The sequence below is a fragment of the Protopterus annectens genome, chromosome 3.part0 (genome assembly GCF_019279795.1).
Source record: "Protopterus annectens isolate FY-2018-M chromosome 3.part0, PAN1.0, whole genome shotgun sequence".
Classification (NCBI taxonomy): domain Eukaryota; kingdom Metazoa; phylum Chordata; order Ceratodontiformes; family Protopteridae; genus Protopterus; species Protopterus annectens.
In genome coordinates, this window is record NC_056731.1 from 1,924,428,960 (window position 1) to 1,924,448,658 (window position 19,699).

Consider the following 19,699-nt stretch of genomic DNA (forward strand, 5'->3'; position numbering starts at 1 on the left):
GAGTTTTGCAGTCCACTTAGAAGAAGACCGAGAAGATTTACCATATCTCCCAACTTCTTTGCTTAAGAATTTTGGACAGTGTGACCTGTGGATGGAGCAGAGGCCCCAAACTGGGACGTGTTTTAAAATTACTCTAATTCACTTAAAAAGTTGATAGGACATTTTCTGAACAATAGGAGCTTTGAAGCTCTCATCTCTGAAGATTACAGTAATTTACCAAGAAAGTCAAGAATTTTGCAAGGTACATGGCAAAAATATATGAGGCACAGTCAAGGGCATTTTAAAGATGCGCCCCTCATGTCAATTTTAACAGGGTACTAAGCTCAGTAAGAGAAAAGTATCAAAGGAAGCATGCTTTGATAACTTGACCATTTTGTAAAATATAAAAAATTGTTCTGTTTTTTTCTGCAAAGTTAGATTCTTCAGTTTTTTTTTAATGTTGGTACTCATGGATGCTGTTAATGAAGTAAGCATTGCATGCACACACAAGTGCAGAGAAACCTTTCTCCATAAGCATTATTTTTTATGAAAGGAAAATATTTGATTGCTTTTTCTTTTAAGCAGCCAAGACCCCCAGCATTCTATGCTGGAGTCACTGCCTCTGAAGAGACGAGAACATCAGGGCAGTTAGATGTTGAGTTTTCCCTTAAAAGCTTTTTTTCCTTTCAGATGGGAAACACCTGGAATTATGATAGACAGATTACAGACACGCTCACAAATACAGAGAACACCTTCTGCTTATGTATTGGTTTTTAAATCTTGTAAACATGAAAAGAAAATATCAGTGTTTGCTTGAAACTTCAACCCAAGACCTCCAGCATTGCACGCTGGTGTCATTGCCTCTGGACTTCATCTCTGTCTTCATATTTAAAGCTTTGTATAAGTTGGGTATTATTCTTGGGTGTATTTTGTAAGTCACTTAGTTAACAGAACAACAGGTTTTGCATCAACATGCATTTTTTGAAGCATAAGTTTAAAGCTATGATAGCCGGCATCATTCACTAACTAGTCTTCACTGAGAAAATCAACATTTTTTGAGGGTCAGGGCAAAAGTATGAGACAAAATGCAAATTCAGAGACAATTGAGAGCATTAAGTTACCTTGAATTACAGAGCAAGAAGAAAAGGTATGCTGACCCAAAGTCTGGATTATGATTTAGGTCATTTTAGCTGATATACAAGGTTGTGTATTTTTTTTTTCTGGTTTTTCTTGTCTTTAATCTTTGCTTTAAAAAAAAAAAAAAGTTGACTGACCTTGGAGGTGCTGCATGGTGCAGCATCCTTGTAGTTACTATAGCAATATCCCACACCTGGGTGTGGGTAATGCTGGATTTACCCACGGTTGGCGTGGTTTGGTCCCAAGGACGAAGCCCTCGGGACCAAACAGCCAACCGTGGGTAAATCCAACATTACCACCCAGAAGTTGGTTATTGTTATATTAATGACATTATTTAAGAAAAAAAATAATTACTTTTCTTAAATAATGGCATTGTATAATGCCTCCTTGCTGCCCTTCCACAGCTGTCTGGTATTCCGCTGCAGTTCTGATGTACTGCGCATGCGTATGCCTACGCAGTACAAAGCCAACGGTGGGTAAATCCAACATTACCCACACCCAGAAGTTGGTTATTGCTATTATACAATGACATTATTTAAGAAAAAAAATAATTACTTTTCTTAAATAATGGCATTGTATAATGCCTCCTTGCTGCCCTTCCGCAGCTGTCTGGTATTCGCTGCAGTTCTGATGTACTGCATGCATGCCTACGCAGTACATCAGAGCTGTGGGCAAAAGCAACGGAGAAAGCAAGATCTCTGTTGCTTTTTACTGTTTCGCTATGTTAAATGGGTCTCCATTTCTTATTTTAAAGCTGTCTCGCTATGCTAAACCCATTTAACATAGCGAGACAGATTTAAAAAAAAAGCAACGGAGAAAGCAAGATCTCCATTGCTTTTTACACACTGTGTCACTATGTTAAAGGAGTTTAACATAGCGAGACAGCTTTAAAAAAGCAATGGAGATCTCCGTTGCTTTTTTTAAACCTGTGTCACTATGTTAAACCCCTTTAACATAGCGAGACAGTGTTTTAAAAAAGACTTATACTAATGGGAAAAGTCAGGGCAACCGGACCTTTTTCCATTAGTATAAGTCGATTTACAACGTGCGCGCTGTCCAATCAGCGTGCACGTTTTGTAATATTAATGGGGGGTCATGGTATAATGCTTAATATTTCTGTTCATTTTGTACTGTAGTATTGCAGTGGAGCAGTGTTGTTATGATACTCATTTTGTGAGTATGGAAAGTGTTACACCTGTAGTTCTCCTTGTGGCTGCAAAGGGACCTTTTGTGATAGTCAACCTTACCTAGTTAACAAATGACCAGGTGAAATGTAGTATTTTTTCAGTTGGGGCTTTCTTTTAGCTTAATTTTATTGTGCATGCTTGTAGAAGGAGGTGTGTATGGTACAGCAGTAAATGTGAACTTCAGGTATAAAGTGTTCTGTCAGTTGTGTCCTTAATAATAACTTGTCACAATTGTTCATTCTCGTTGTGCTGCGGTGCAGGATGGATAATGGAAGAATTTAAAGCTAAAAAAAGTGCTGTATATTGAGTAGGAAATATTTTGTGTTATGCATCTGTGGCTATATAACTGCCTTATTTGAACATAAAATAAAATTTAACTGTTTATTCCACCAGACAGTGAGGTGTTGCTGGACTCTGACAATAAACCCCTGCCTTTAAATGAATTTGTGGCTCCACATGTTCTTCATTCTGAAGGAATCAAACCACTCCCACAAGGGGCAAGGAGGTAAGCTTTTCCAAGGAGGTGAAACTCATTTTCATAATCAGTGTGATCACTTGAGTTGTAATTCCTTCCCTTTTCATGTTATCACCAGTAACTATGACGGACTCCACTCTCTTGTCAACCTGCAGGTATGTTTACTGGTGTAATTTTCTTACATCGGTAGATAAACTATATGTTGGATGTTCATTTTCAGAGATTGACGAGGCAGTAGTCATAAACAGTGGATATAATATTGAAAAGATATACTGTTGAAAATAAACTTAGATGTTTCAACTATTGCATGGGTGAGGATTAGGTTACTTTTTGATGTCTCCATCATTTAGACTAAAATTGGTTAAGAGGATTCCACTAAGTAGACCATACCATTGCAAAAGAGTAGTTCCCCAAGGTTTTCAGCCACAGTTTGGTAACCTATAGAAAACCTTGGTGGAAGAGCCGAAGAGATGCTTTTTTACAAGCTTGGCAAAAAATGACCTGTTATAGATTGACCGTTTTGAGCCTTGTTTTCGTTTCTGTACGACTAGCATCTTTTGCAGATTACCCTGAACAGAGAGAGTATGCAATCATTTCTTTAAATCCCTTCAGTACAGAAGTCCAAGGTTATAGACAGGGTGAGACCAAGTGAGGAGATGCCCCTGGGTTCAAGCTGTTATGGGGAGTGATTGGCATTGTAGAAGAATGTGATGATCTCTCTCTGTACTGCAAGTGAGTTATATGATTGATTTTGCTGAGATACAGTTATTCATGGCTGCTTAAATAATTTGTTTGCTGTGTGTGTGTGTGTGTGTGTGTGTGTGTGTGTGTGTGTGTGTGTGTGTGTGTGTGTGTGTGTGTTAACATGCATAGAAGAGTATCATCTCTGGAGGACAGAGGACTTTTTTGTCAGCATTTCTTGTTTTCTGGGGGGGGGGTGCCAATGGAGGCATTTGATCTTGCTACAGCTGCATTTCAGACGTGTTCAAAACTGGATTCTGTTAACAGAAAGTCCCTCCACTTGTGTCATAATGAAAAATTTTACAGCAGCCTATTCCAGCTTGAGGTTTTACTGCGGGCAAGTCCGAGATTAATCTGTTTTAACAAGCACTGTATATTTTTTTTAATTTAAGAGCAGTCAGGTTAGCTGATAACACTTAACCTTCCCCATTCATTCTGCTATTTTAGATGCTGTCCAGATTTTTTAGCTACAGGGACTTCCTCAGTATAGATGTTCTCAAAACAAATCCATTGACCAGTTGGGAAGTCTTGGCATAATGGTGTCGTTTATATTTTGTCAACAGAATCGCTTTTGCCCACAGTCAAGCTTTGATAGCTGAAGGACATGATGTTTTAGAACTGACTCATTAAGTAAGCAAATAGTGTCTCACAATCTGAGAATAAATTATTTTCTGTTAGCTGTTCTCTACATTGTACAGAAAATCCAAAATGCATTGTCTAAGAAACTTTCCATATCTGTGAAGTATTCAAATACTGAGGAGTTTTGTGCAGCAGTAGTTTCAGGGTATTTGGCAATGCTTTAATTTTCCCTCTTTTTCTTTGTGATTTGAACCATTTATAATGGATGTCTTTGGTCGTAACCATAAATATAAAGTTATGTTATTGATGTCTTTGGCCATTTGTGAGATTGATTTTGTTCTTTATTAGAGACAGCACTAGCAAATCTCTTGCGGAGAGAGTTATCTACGTCTAGCACAAAGCATTTGATTTCAGTCAATGATTTGTTTACAGATGCAGCTAATATATAACATTTCTTTTCAGATTTTAACAAGTGGTTCACTTCTAAATTTAATCTTGAATGTTCTACAAAGAAAATAGGTTTATGGAAATGATGAATGCACACACATTGGTTCTGAAAAAGTCCTTTTAATCTGCTTAGGGTGAAAGCGCTTAAGTACTTTGGAAAATGTTTGTGGAGTTTTATTCAATAAATCCATATTCATCACTAGTGGACTCACTTTTTTTTTTTTTATTTGGAAAAGTTTTTGCAAAATGCTTAGTTCCTGTTCTAGGATCTCTTGTAGTAGACTATAACAGAATTCATAGTCACAGGTTTCTATCCTCCTCAAAGTTTCTGGCAGAGCAGGTATCATGTTCAGCTTTTATTCTGGGAAGATCAGAAAGCTGTGAATTCTGTTCCTACACCAATGTTTGGATTCATGTTCTAGTACTGACACTACAGTAGATCATGGGGGTGGGGCTACATTCCCAAGATGCTGTCTTTCGGATTAGATGTTAACTTGAGGTCGTAGCTGTTGCGTTAGTAGTAACAAATCGGTGATGATTATTGGCAAAGGAGCAGAACACCAATCCTAGAGTGTCCTGAGGCGAGGGACCTAGAGAACATCTTCAACTGTTAAGAAAGCAGTCACTTCTAGGGTAAATGTTGCTTCTGTGCTTGATCGTGTTTTCTTTGGCAAAGAATGAGTGCTTGGAAAATGTTACATACGATTTTCCATAAGACTGTGCTTGGATGCAAAATGGTCATTGAGCATTCTGCTTTGCTTTCAGTGATGTGCAAACCCTGTGTGAGTATCAACTCTGGTCCAGGGTACTGGATTGTCAGTGATTTGTAGTTCACTAGTTTAAGGTAATACCAAAAGGAGCACAAGCCCCCCCCCCCCCCCCGAAGTCTTCTAAAGATAAGTACCCTATTGGGGACCCTTTTTTCTTCCACTAACCAATGTCAGAAAAAGTTAACAATTGTCTTGCCTGTGGAAAGCAAATACCATACGGAGATTTCCATTCTTACTGCGTCACCTGTTTATGCCCAGACTGTGACATATCCCGCTGTCGGTTTTGTGCCTTGTTCAACACCTGAACTATTCGTCATTGGGCCCTTTCTGTTGCTAAATACTTTCGTTCTTGATCTTCATATTCCATAATGGCGTTGGTAAGCCATCCGACTACCGATCTTCCGAAAAAACATAGTGATAAAGACAGAGACAAACCGCACAGGTTCAAAGCTGCTGACGAAGCTTCTGTTAAGCCAGTCGCCCATTTGCCAGTACTCAGTGAGGTGCTTTCGCAGCCCCTGATGCCCGCTTCAGTTGACTTGCAGGCGTCTACTGAGACCCGTTTGGTGTCCGGTATGCCGCGAGACTCTTCTTTGACAACAGAACCGGCGGATGTCTCTACCTTGGATGGGTCGGGAGCTGCTGAGCAGGCACCAGCTTCTGAGGAAGTTCTTCGCACTACCGATGTTCGACTCAAACCGACGACTTCCTTCACGTCTTCAGTTCTGTCTAAAACTACTGAGTTTCTAAGGCCAAGAGTATGCTCTATGCCTAAAAAAACGATGACCAAAGCGCATGCACCTGCTCCCTCGCTACATCATCAAATGCTTAAAATGGCAGAGGACCTTATGTTGATGATTACGGGAAGTCAGCCTTCCCCTGGTAAGAGAAAGAGACCTGTCCCCAGTAGCTTTAACAGACCAAGGGTCCGACGACTCTGAGGTATCTGATTATGAAGACACATGCCCTTATTTGCTTATGAGGATTCAGATGCAGAGGAATCCATTCCCTCTGCTTCTCCCCCAGAGGATTTTTCTTTTGGAGAAACCTTACATACTTTAAGAGAGTACTTCCACTGGGAATGACAAGACTATCCTCAGTCCAAAAAGACACTCGGAGAATTCCTAGATTTGCCACAACATAGGCCTTTAGCAATTCCACCAGACCTGGATGCTGTGGATGATGTCTGCATGGAATCCAGTTTAACTCCTGATACTTTACCCCCTCTGCTCTTCGGAAACCAGACAGGTATTACAGAGTACCTGATTCTCACAAATTCCTTTTCAGAAATCCTACTGCTGAGACAGAGGTCATCTCCCAAGGGCCTAAAGGTATCAAAACAACTACAGCTAAGAATCCCACCCCTTCAGACAGGGATTCCAGTGCTATGGACAGATGGGAGTAAGAAAGTATATACCTCTGCAACTCTCACCATTAGGACTTTGTATTGCCAGTTTCACATGCTGAAGTACCATGAACATATTATGGAACATATTAAGCAGAAAATAGCTACCTTTACAGACTGTGCAGAAAATAAAGAATTACAAGAGCTTATGCATTCTGCAAGCCAAGTCAGCAAGCATACATTGCAGTGTGGCTTTGACGCCCTAGAAGCATCTTGCAGGGTAGCAGTCACCAGTTCTGTACTGAGAAAGGCATGCTTGGGTTAAGGAGCAGACCTTGTCAGACCATGTCAAATCAAAATTACTGGACGCTTCTTTGAACAACGACAATCTGTTTGGCACAAAAGCAGAAGAGGTTCTTAAAAAGATGGAAGAAAAAGCTAAATCTATGCAGACAGTCAAAGATTTCTTGCAAGTACAGCCTCCTAGATTCAGTAGGCATTGCCCCTCAAAACATTGGTTCTTTCTAGCCCCCTCTAGGCCATCTCATACTAGTGCCAGGGGAAACATACCCCCCAGACTACAGTGTCAGGGTATGCAGAGATCTAAGCAATGGAGTGCCTCCACCTCCAAAACAGGGAGTGCTAAGCCACCCCCCCTTACGGAAAAAATTCCCAATGACCTCTCAACTCCACTACCCACCTCTGCCCAACTACTTGTGCCACTAAGAGGAAAACTTGCCCATTATATAAAAAAACTGAACTTCCATCACCTAAGACTGATGGGTCCTCAACATTGTATCCCAGGGGTACATATTTTACTTTCACTCACTGCCAACCCCAAAAAGGTTCCCAGACCTTCCTCCAAACCAGTGGGCAGAGGCACAAAACCAAGTTCAATCTCTGCTCTTTATAAGGGCAATTCAGCTTGTTCCTGCGGAACAGATAGGTCAAAGGTTCTAGTCCAGACTTTTCCTGGTACCCAGAAAAAAGGGCACTTGGCACCCAATCCTAGATCTTTCCATTCTAAACACCTTCCTGGTGGTACCAAAATTCAAAATGCTCACCCTGCAGCAGCTTCTTCCTATGCTGGCCAAAGATGCCTGGTTAGCCACCCTAGACTTAAAACAAGCCTATCTGCACATAGCTATAAGGGACTCATGTAGGAAATATCTATGCTTCAGGGCAGGATCTATGCATTATCAGGTCTCTGCACTTCCCTTTGGCTTATCCACTGCTCTCAGAGTATTCACAAAATGCCTGGCTCCAGCCATTGCCTACAGCCCCCACCCCCCCATTGCTTCCAGTATATTCCTCAAAGGTTGATCTTGGGACCTGCTTCAGTCCTCCAATTTATCATCCAGCTCTTAATTTGAGGGAGCACTGTGTTAATGTCAGTAATGCAACATACAGCACACGTGCCTTTGGTGCAGTAGGCTGTGGGATCATTTTCCACACTAAGATCAGTTTGTGACACTGCAGTGTACTGCACATCGGAGTGTGCCTTCCGTCGGATGAGACGTTTAAACAGAAGCCCCATCTGCTTGACTTGGTGGTAGCTCAGGTGGATGTAAAAGATCCCACAGCACCTGTTGAAAAGAGTAGACAATGTTTCCCTGTGCAGTGGCCAAATTTCCCCTAGTAGTATAAGTATCACCTCAGATGTCCTCTGAAAAGAGGCTACTAACCTAGTGGGACTAACCCAGTCAACAAAGGATGAATAAAGGAAAAGTACAGTATCAAGTAGTAGCTAAAATATCCTCTCTTGATATACTCGTGTAGTTCTTCCATTCTATAGCTCATGTGGTAAGACCTATGTGCCTCCCACCTACACATATTGAGGTTTCACACACTGGCTTTAGAAAGACATGTCTACCCCATCCTTCATGGTTCTGTTCTGCCAGTTTCACAGTTTGGATATTGATTACCATGTTTGTCATAGGCAAGTTCCTTCATTTGATCCCTGAAAACTCACATTTTCAAAGAATTTATATGGTAATCAAATTACTAGCCAGCAGCTGCACAAGCACGGTCTTTTCTGCCTGGGAGGAGGAGCACATTGTGAAGGAATGTTACAAATACTAGCCTTTTAACCTGCCTTCCATTTATAAGAAATGGAAGACTTATCTTGTGTGTGTCACAGGATGGCAGCCCTGGATGCCTGTGCGAATAGTTCTCTGTTTGTCCAGGTTAGAGGACATTCACTGATGGCAAATGGTTTTGGGATGCCGAGTTAAAAGGCAACATCTTTCTTTCCCATAAAGAGCTCCCTTTGGAGATGAGTTTTTATTTATTTTACATTTGTTTACCGGGAGAGTCCAACTGGGCATAAAACCGTTTTTCAGCGGAGGCCCGGGGAGAAAAGCTCCATTGTTAGTAAACTGTTATGTTAGTAGAAAGAAAATTGTATAATACAATAAAGAAAAAATAGTAACAGACATTCATAACGGTAAAAAGACTACAGCAGAATAAAGTGGTCAAGTGGGAGACGAGACCAATAATCTTGTATAACAGTGCTTCTAGAAGACAGTTCTTACAGTAGTAGCAGGTAGTGACATTGTGTACAATAAGAGTGCAATTATGATATATACAGGTAGCATAGCAAACTGAAGACTTAAAATCTGGTAGATATTAACAGTAAGAAAAAACAACATAAATTAGAAATATGGCTTAAATTCAATGCTCATTACATATGCAATTAAAATTTTTAAATCAGCTAGTTCCATGGTTTGGGCTACCCATGCCCAGTACATGTACAAGTCCAGGAATTGGTGAGGTGGGCTTTAATGTGACGCTTGAAGTTTTATAAGCTAGTTATAGTTCTAATTTCAAGTGGTAAGGCATTCCCCAGTTTAGCAGTGTAGTAGGAGTATAGAGAGTCACCTGAGCTATTTTTACTCCTGGTTACTTCAATTAGAGCTTTGTTAGTGGACGGGTACTTATATGGGGATTGAGGAGGCCTTGTAGAGCTGGCATTTTATCAGGTTTATAGTACATTTGGGGGGCAGTAGAGAGTTGCCCGAGAATGAGTTTGTGGGGTAGTTCTAACCAAGGTAGTTGTCTTAGGGCCTTACAGTGATGGGTTCTAGGAGAACAGATAGTGGCAAATTTAACTGTCTTATTATAGCAGGCATCTAGCTTGCTTAGGTCTAATTTGGAGAGGTTGGTAAGGATGGGTGAGGCGTATAGTAATTTGACAGAAGATGAGTTCTGGCTGTATTCTGGAGTTTGTGGTTGGGTAGTTTTTGCATCTGTATAAGGTACCTATTTTATCGTGTACTTTTTTTTACAGTCTGGGCATTGTGTAAGTCGAACTTCAGATTTTGATCAGTAACAACACCAAAAAGTTGGGTAGATGGTACTGGTTCAATCAGGGTCTTATTTGTGGATGTGATGTTAAAGTAAGTGGATTTGGGTTTTGAATTTAGTGGCGTGGAAGAGCATGAGTTTAGTTTTATTTGGTTTCAAGATTAATTGGGCATCTGCCAACCATGATTCAATAGCATTGAAGGATGTTTGGGTTACGTTCTGTAGTTCAGGTAGAGCTGGGGCAGAACATATGACAGTGGAGTCGTATGCATACTATACAAGGGTGGCTAGAGTTGCAGCATTATGGAGATTATTTGTAAACAGGTTAAAAAGGAGGGTGCCGAGAATAGACCCTTGAGGCACACCCATAGTCACTGGTAGTAAGGGAGAAAGAGCTTTGTTCCACCGTACTGCTTGATGCTGATCTATGAGGTAGTTTAGCTTAGGTTCAGTTTGGACAAGGCAGTCAGCAGTTTGAGACACTGTATTGTAGGCTTTTGATAAGTCTAAAAAGTTTGCTGATACTAGCTCACCTTTATTTCTAAGTTGACTGATGGTGTTAGTGAAGCTAATAAGGGCTGTGGTAGTACTATGGTAGGGGCGAAAGCCGCACTGAGTATTTGTAAGTAAGACGCCATTACATCAGTCTTTCTTGCTGAGGAACCCATAGCAGAAGCAGTTTGCACGAGTGTCAGTCGGCTGCTACCTGAGTTTTTGTTTTCAAATAGTTATCCTGAAGTCTTCTAAAGATAAGTACCCTATTGGGGACCCTTTTTTCTTGCACTAACCAATGTCAGAAAAAGTTAACAGTTGTCTTGCCTGTGGAAAGCAAATACCACACGGAGATTTCCATTCTTACTGCGTCACCTGTTTATGCCCAGACTGTGACATATCCCGCTGTCGGTTTTGTGCCTTGTTCAACACCTGAACTATTCGTCATTGGGCCCTTTCTGTTGCTAAATACTTTCGTTCTCGATCTTCATATTCCATAATGGCGTTGGTAAGCCATCCGACTACCGATCTTCTGAAAAAACATAGTGATAAAGACAGAGACAGACCGCACAGGTTCAAAGCTGCCGACGAAGCTTCTGTTAAGCCAGTCACCCATTTGCCAGTACTCAGTGAGGTGCTTTCGCAGCCCCTGATGCCCGCTTCAGTGGATTTGCAGGCGTCTACTGAGACCCGTTTGGTGTCCGGTATGCCTCGAGACTCTTCTTTGACAACAGAATCGGCGGATGTCTCTACCTTGGATGGGTCCGGAGCCGCTGAGCAGGCACCAGCTTCTGAGGAAGTTCTTCGCACTACCGATGTTCGACTCAAACCAACGACTTCCTTCACGTCTTCAGTTCTGTCTAAAACTACTGAGTTTCTAAGGCCAAGAGTATGCTCTATGCCTAAAAAAACGACGACCAAAGCGCATGCACCTGCTCCCTCGCTACATCATCAAATGCTTAAAATGGCAGAGGACCTTATGTTGATGATTACGGGAAGTCAGCCTTCCCCTGGTAAGAGAAAGAGACCTGTCCCCAGTAGCTTTAACAGACCAAGGGTCCGACGACTCTGAGGTATCTGATTATGAAGACACATGCCCTTATCTGCTTATGAGGATTCAGATGCAGAGGAATCCATTCCCTCTGCTTCTCCCCCAGAGGATTTTTCTCTTGGAGAAACCTTACATACTTTGAGAGCACTTCCACTGGGAATGTCAAGACTATCCTCAGTCCAAAAAGACACTCAGAGAATTCCTAGATTTGCCACAACATAGGCCTTTAGCAATTCCACCAGTCCTGGATGTTGTGGATGATGTCTGCATGGAATCCAGTTTAACTCCTGATACTTTACCCTCTGTTCTTAGGAAACCAGACAGGTATTACAGAGTACCTGATTCTCACAAATTCCTTTTCAGAAATCCTACTGCTGAGACAGAGGTCATCTCCCAAGGGCCTAAAGGTATCGAAACAACTACAGCTAAGAATCCCACCCCTTCAGACAGGGATTCCAGTGCTATGGACAGATGGGGGTAAGAAAGTATATACCTCTGCAACTCTCACCATTAGGACTTTGAATTGCCAGTTGCACATGCTGAAGTACCATGAACATATTATGGAACATATTAAGCAGAAAATAGCTACCTTTACAGACTGTGCAGAAAATAAAGAATTACAAGAGCTTATGCATTCTGCAAGCCAAGTCAGCAAGCATACATTGCAGTGTGGCTTTGACGCCCTAGAAGCATCTTGCAGGGTAGCAGTCACCAGTTCTGTACTGAGAAAGGCATGCTTGGGTTAAGGAGCAGACCTTGCCAGACCATGTCAAATCAAAATTACTGGACGCTTCATTGAACAACGACAATCTGTTTGGCACCAAAGCAGAAGAGGTTCTTAAAAAGATAGAAGAAAAAGCTAAATCTATGCAGACAGTCAAAGATTTCTTGCAAGTACAGCCTCCTAGATTCAGTAGGCATTGCCCCTCGAAACATTGGTTCTTTCTAGCCCCCTCTAGGCCATTTCATACTAGTGCCAGGGGAAACATACCCCCCAGACTACAGTCTCAGGGTATGCAGAGATCTAAGCAATGGAGTGCCTCCACCTCCAAAACAGGGAGTGCTAAGCCACCCCCCCTTATGGAAAAAATTCCCAGTGACCTCTCAACTCCACTACCCACCTCTGCCCAACTACTTGTGCCACTAAGAGGAAAACTTGCCCATTATACAAAAAACTGGACTTCCATCACCTAAGACTGATGGGTCCTCAACATTGTATCCCAGGGGTACATATTTTACTTTCACTCACTGCCAACCCCAAAAAGGTTCCCAGACCTTCCTCCAAACCAGTGGGCAGAGGCACAAAACCAAGTTCAATCTCTGCTCTTTATAAGGGCAATTCAGCTTGTTCCTGCGGAACAGATAGGTCAAAGGTTCTAGTCCAGACTTTTCCTGGTACCCAGAAAAAAGGGCACTTGGCACCCAATCCTAGATCTTTCCATTCTAAACACCTTCCTGGTGGTACCAAAATTCAAAATGCTCACCCTGCAGCAGCTTCTTCCTATGCTGGCCAAAGATGCCTGGTTAGCCACCCTAGACTTAAAAGAAGCCTATCTGCACATAGCTATAAGTGACTCATGCAGGAAATATCTACGCTTCAGGGCAGGATCTATGCATTATCAGGTCTCTGCACTTCCCTTTGGCTTATCCACTGCTCTCAGAGTATTCACAAAATGCCTGGCTCCAGCTATTGCCTACAGCAGACAGAGGAAAATTCAAATTTACCCATACTTGTACTGCCTTATTCAGGCAGACAGTCAGGAAATGCTGTTGCAGCACCTGACATTTATAAAAAGCCTTCTAACCTTCCTGGGGTACACCAACGAAAAGAAATCAAAACTATTCCCCAGTCAAAAGATTGTATTCCTGGGAGCAAACTTGGACACAGCATCCCATATGGCATTCCTTACTCCAGAAAAACAAGCCTGACAGCCTATTTCACTCAAATGGCCACCAGAACCCAGCTGTCGAAAATCCTGCAGGCCCTTGGGTTCATGGCCTCATGCATCCTACTAATTCCATATGTCAGACTGCATATGATGAAACTTCAATGGTACTTAAAAATTCTTTGGTGCCAACATTCACAGGACCTGGGAACAGTCATTCACATCATACCTTGTCTAAGGACAGAGTTTCTTTGGTGGGCAGCAGCATGCAACCAGAACAAGGGACTGCCTTTACTCAACCCCATGCTGCCCAGACCCTAACCACAGACGCATCAGGCTATGTCTGAGGGGCACACCTGGACGGCAAGTGTATCCAGGGCCACTGGAGCACAAGTCAAATTCATCTGCACATCAACCAAAAAGAGATGCTAGCTGTGCGTAATGCTCTAACAACTTTCCGATCCCTATTGTCTCCAGGACCCCTGCTAATAAAAACAGAACACCACAGTTATGTGGTACATTGACAAGCTGCCCACTCTTCAGGTTAGCCATGGCTCTGTGGAACACGGCCTTAGACATGCAGGTCCATCTGCAAGCTCAATTCCTGCCATGCAAACAAAACTCACTGGCAGATGGCTTGAGCAGAAATCTCCTAGACCCACACGAGTGGCAATTAGAGCTCAGCACCCTCAGCCTTCGGATTCAGAAATGGGGCACCCCAAAGGTGGATCTCTCTGCCTCCCCCTGCAATCACCAGCTCACCAAATTCTGCACCAGGACACCTCACAGCAGGACCTGGAAAGTGGATGCCCTATCCTTCCAGTGGTTAAACCTCTCAGTCTATGCATTTTGCCCTCTACCCCTTCTCTCAAGAATATTGCTCAAGATAAGACAGGACAGACTAAGGACAATTCTGATTGCCCCGGACTGGCCACGCCAGCACTGGTACCCACTCCTGCGCAGCCTGTCACCAGTGCCACCCTGGCACCTACCCCAGAGCCCAACCCTGCTCACTCAGCAGGGGGGACAGATCTTGCATCCGCAACTGCAAACCCTAGTTCTTGCAGGCTGGTTTATTCCTTGAATTCTCCCCCAGTAACCAGCCTAAGCAAGCAGGTGCTGGACATCATTCTTGAAGCCAGAAGACCCAGTACAAGGAAATCCTATGCTGATAAGTGGAAAAGGTATTGCTCCTGGATTAAATCTAAAGGAGAGGACACATCTCTGCCCTCCCTACCTTTAATCCTGGATTACTTAGCAGATCTACTCCACAGAGGCCTATACTTTTCTCCATTAAGATCCATGCCTCTGCCATCTTGGCTCATTACAACTCTGACACCCCTATTCTCCCACCCTCTCATCAAACAGTTCCTGAGAGGGGCAAAAAACTTAAGCCCACCAAGGAGAGAACCCACCCCTGCTTGGGACCTTAACTTTGTACTGGAAAAGCTCACAATGTCCCCTTTTGAGCCTGCAGCATCAGCAGTCTTAAATTTCCTCTCTTAGAAAACAGCTTTGCTCCTGGTCATCACTTCAGCGAGAAGAGTGTCTAAGCTACAAGCACTTATGACCGTGGAACCTGTCATTATTTTTCATGTTGACAGGGTCTGCCTCAGGCCATAAATGTGATTTCCAAGGCAGTATATGCTGTCTGTGCAGGTTATCCAATGCTGTACTCTGCTCTAGGGTAGGAAGTTGGCCCCTACAACAAGTTAAGGTTTCATTGCCTGGTTTAACAAAACAAAATAAAAACTAAAATTAAGCCCAGAGGCCAGAGAGAGAGAGAATTATCTGTGCCGCCTTCTGTCACTTTCATTTCCTGCCTTTTCTTGGACCCGAAGCCTTGGTATGTCAGGTCAGAGTAAGACTGCCATGCCTTAGAGAAAAAGGAATATTTTGAGAAATGGCAATCTTGGACCAATTATATAAATCTGGAAATTTGACCATATCTTCGGATCTCAGAACTCAGCAATGCAGGTCCTAAGATTTTAAATAGTTATTGCTTCTACCTTTATGTTGTAAGGAGCTGCCCGAGGGCAAGCTTGTTTTTACTTGTTGGTCTTTTAAGGGAAAAATCTTCCTCTATCCCTAACTGCTGATGAGTTTTGCCTCTCATTGGTTTATTTATTGCATTTGTTTACCGGGTTGGTCCAACTGGGTAGACAAGCTTCCCCTTTCAATGGAGGCAGGAGGCAAGCTCAACAGTAAAATGAGTAAGCAGTAAAAAAAAATATTTAATAGTTTGACAATAAGCATAAGTACATTTTAAGTCAATATAAGATAGTCACAGTTTGATAAAGATTTTTTTACAACTGATATGGCAATAGTACAGAAAAGAATAAGAATGTCATACAATGTTACATTTGAGAACAAGAAAACTGAAACAGATTTATGGTTGATATGTAATACAGTTTGTTACAGATCTTGTCAGCAGAATTTTTTTTTTGTAAACTGTAAAGCTGACAATACATTTAGGAGGTTCTTTGAAGTACAAAGAACAGTAGAGCAGATCGTGGTTACACCAGGAGGAATATGAGAGCCATTTAGTTAGCAGAGTGGCCCTTGAAAAGAGGTTGAGAGCATTTAGGTTATTCCAGAACAGGTGCAAGAGCATAGCCAAGTATTTTTTAGGAGATCCTTTAAGAGTAGTTTGAAAGACTTACTGTTTTTTTAATATTGAGGGAGATAATACTACTGGACTCTGAACTTGCTCATACCACTGGTTTACCTTATACTGCAGCCAGAGTGAAAACATTTAATTTAATATTTTTCCTCAAATCTTGTATGACTTTCAGGGTAGACTTTTCTTGGGTATTATCAGGAGGGCTGTAGTTGCTATCGTTGGCTGACGACTGCTTCTTTCGGCTTTTCCAGTTAGGGGTCGCCACAGGGGATCACCCTTCCGCTCATGATTGGGAGTGGAGTTTTTACGGTGCAGAGTTGCCAGCCTGGCACCCAACCTTCCACAGAAGGCACACGCATGCACTCACACCTAGGGCCAATTTTAGTGTGTCCAATCCACCTACAGCATGTCTTTGGGATGTGGGAGGAAACTGGAGCACCTGGAGGAAACCCACGTGACCACAGGGAGGACATGCATACTCCACACAGAAGGCACCCCAGCCGTGGATCGAACTGGAGAACCTCTTGCTGTGAGGTGGCAACGCTAACCACTGCACCACCGCGGCCACCCGTGATCTTAAATGAAAAATGAGCTCAAGGGATTTTTGCTCTGAAAGGTAGAAATCCTTAGCTGTCTGGAACTAGAACAGTTACATCTTAATCACATATTTGTCAAAAACATTCCTGTTAAAATTACAAAAGCTTCAGACTTAAGGAAGAAGTAAGCTTTATTCCTATAACATGTTAAGCTTATCTGGAAAAATATGAATCTTTGGGTAGTTACCTTTTAACCTGAGTTTCCAACCATTCCTGCTGGGATGTTGCTTCAATTTGTTGCTTACTATGTAGTACTCACTTGTACTGCCACAGCCATGCTGTTTTATTGCAGGCCCTTTGCAGTCCACTAGGTACTAGGCTATCGGCCCTAGGACCTATACAAGCCCAGCCAAAAAGATACCCTGGCTTTTGCCACCCAAGAAAATTATTTTCCTGTGCCACTGTCGAGCAGAGCCACAGAAGTGATCCCTGGGGTGAATTTCTTATTTCCAATCCAATCATCAAGATTTTTCTTGGAGTGCAAATGACAAGCTTTGTTTGATATAGATAGGTAGTTTATTCCAGAGTATGGGAAGTCTCTGGGACAGGAATCTATCCCTCCTGCATGCTCTCTTTATTGTTTTGGCAAGGTTAAGGTTCCTAGAGCGTTTAGTTCAGAGGGATTGGGATTTCTTTAAGTGGAGCATGTCCAACAGCTCTGGGTTAGACATAGCTTTGTATGTTAGGCAGAGATCACCTCTGAGATGGCGATATGCGACGGAGTAAAGCTAGAGTTTTTTGAGACTGTCTGCTTAGGGCTTCTGTTTGAGGCTGGTGATCCTCTTTGTGAGGTATTTCTGTGGCTTTTCCAGTTTCTGTAGATGTGTTGTGAGGTACATACCAAAAGGGGCGTTGTACTCTATAATGGGCCTAATGAGTGATGAGTAGAGGGGAACAATGGCATCTTTTTTTCTGGATGAGAAACCTTTTGTGATGAGGTGTGCCACATAGAATGATTTCCTGACTACTGTGGCAATGTGATTATCAAAGGAGAGACTACTGTCCACCTGTGTCCCAAGGTCTCATCACACTTTCGGTGTTAAGTATACTACCGCCTATGTTGTAGTTCATGGGTACAGAGTTTTTACCAAAGGGGATGACAGTGCACTTTTTGGCATTGAGCTTAAGGCCATGGCTTTGATACCAGGCATCTGTCTGTGAGGCCCTTTTGTAGGATGTCCACATTGTTAGGAGTTTCGATTATGGCTCCTAGTTTGCAGTCATCTGCAAACTTAGTTAGCCAAAGACCTTCTCTGTTAGCCTGTACTTCAGAGAAGTAGATACCAAACAGGAGAGGACCCAGGACTGAACCCTGTGGTACTCCACTTGTCACTGGTCTGAAGTCAGATTTGGAGTCTGCTACTTTCACAGTGTGGGTTCTGTCAGTGAGCCAGTTGGCAACCCATCTTGTGACATAGGGATTTATGCCTAGTTTGGTGAGTTTATCTGTAATTCCACCGTGGATGATGGTGTCGAAAGCCTTGGCAAGATCTAGATAGGCTGTGTGAACCATCTTACCCTCGTCTATGGCTTTGGTGACTGCTTCAAAGAAGTCTGTCAGGTTTAGGAGACATGATCTGCCTTTTACAAACCCGAACTGGGTGGGGTCCATTGTTTGGAGATTACCAGTGTCTTTGTTTATAAGTTCCATGATGATACGTGCCATGGCCTTGTAGACCAGGCTCGTTAGGCTAATGGGGCGGTAGTTCCCGGGGTCGGTGGTAGCTCCCCCTTTGTGGAGTGGGATAACTGTCACTGTGTGGCATTCAGTGTGCACAAAGTCTGAGGTGAGGCTATGATTGAACATGGTACTTAGGTGGGGTGCCAGCTCGTTCTGTAGTTCATGTAGAACGCAGCCTGGAATGTTGTCTGGTCCCATGGATGCTGTGTTTTTGGCTTTGGAGAGTGTGGTTTTTACCTGTGCAGCCATGATTACAGGAACTTTGCATTCTTCCGGTATAGAGATGGGCTTTTTAGGGGGGTGAGAGGGGGGTAAAGTTAGCACTGAGCCTACCTGCCAGGATGTTGGCAATAACAGTTGGGTCTGTATATTTAGTGCCATTGTGCTGTAACTCAGAGCAGATCTGAGTGTTTCCATTGAGGTTCTTGACATAGCTATAGAATGCTTTGTGGTTGTCTTTAGAATCAGTGGCGATTTTGTTTTTGTAACTAGCTTTGGAGGATTTTGAGGGATCGCAGCTTCTTACTGAGGCTGACCAGGGAGCTCCTCCACTCATGGGATTTTACTCTCTTTTGCAACAGTTTCTTCCTTCTGTTGTACAGTTTGTTTATGGCAGGGGACCACCAGATTGGCTTCCTTTTTTTGGAGGATAGCATCTTGGTTCTGTTTGGGATAGCACGACCCATGCACTCGTATAAGTGCTTATAAAGTGCAATTGTGTAGGATTCAGTAGTCGTAACTGTATTGCCCATCTGCATGGGTGTCATGAAGTTCCCCACTTCTGTCTTAAGAAGCATGAAGTTGGCTTTGGAGAAATGTTTTACCGTGGTTTCCTTAATAGGGGGTGGGGGCAAGATGTGGACATCTAGAGTGATTAGCTTATGGTCAGATCGGACCAATGAGGCGTAGACTTCAGGTGTGGAACACTGGTCACTCATGTTGGTAATGACTAGATCTAGGATATTGTTGCCCCTGGTGTGGGGTGTGGATAAGTTGATCCAGGGCATTGGAGTTTATGAATTCCAGAAAGCGTTGAGTGAAGGAGTTGGTACACAAGTAGTTTTCCCAGTTAATGGTGGGGTAGTTGAATTCGCCCATTGTTAGGGTGTTTGGTTGAACCATAATATTTTCCAGTACATCAAGAAAAGAGGAGTGAGAATCCTGGGGCATGGTGGGGGATCTGTAGCAAGCTACAATTTGGATTGCAGTTTTGCGTAGAGTTAGTTGCACTTGGATAACCTCGGATGTATTATGCTGAACAACTAGCCTGGAGGTGTGGATATCCTTAATGAATATGGACACACCTCCGCCTTTGGTGTTCCGGTCCAGGTTACATGGCCGAAAAGTGTGGTATGAGTTATATCGTGGTAGTGCAGGGGTGCTCTCTGGAGCCTTAAACCAGGT

General features: G+C 42.8%; 1 protein-coding gene across 1 annotated transcript in view; it reads left to right on the top strand.

Annotated features, from left to right (window-relative positions):
• The window catches only part of TBRG4 (transforming growth factor beta regulator 4), a 1,565,288-nt gene that overhangs the window by 1,199,370 nt on the left and 346,219 nt on the right, over nucleotides 1–19,699 (top strand). The window contains exon 9 of the mRNA XM_044066066.1: nucleotides 2,697–2,808. Within this exon, the coding sequence (XP_043922001.1) occupies nucleotides 2,697–2,808 (112 nt within the window). The remainder of the gene's footprint in view (nucleotides 1–2,696; nucleotides 2,809–19,699) is intronic.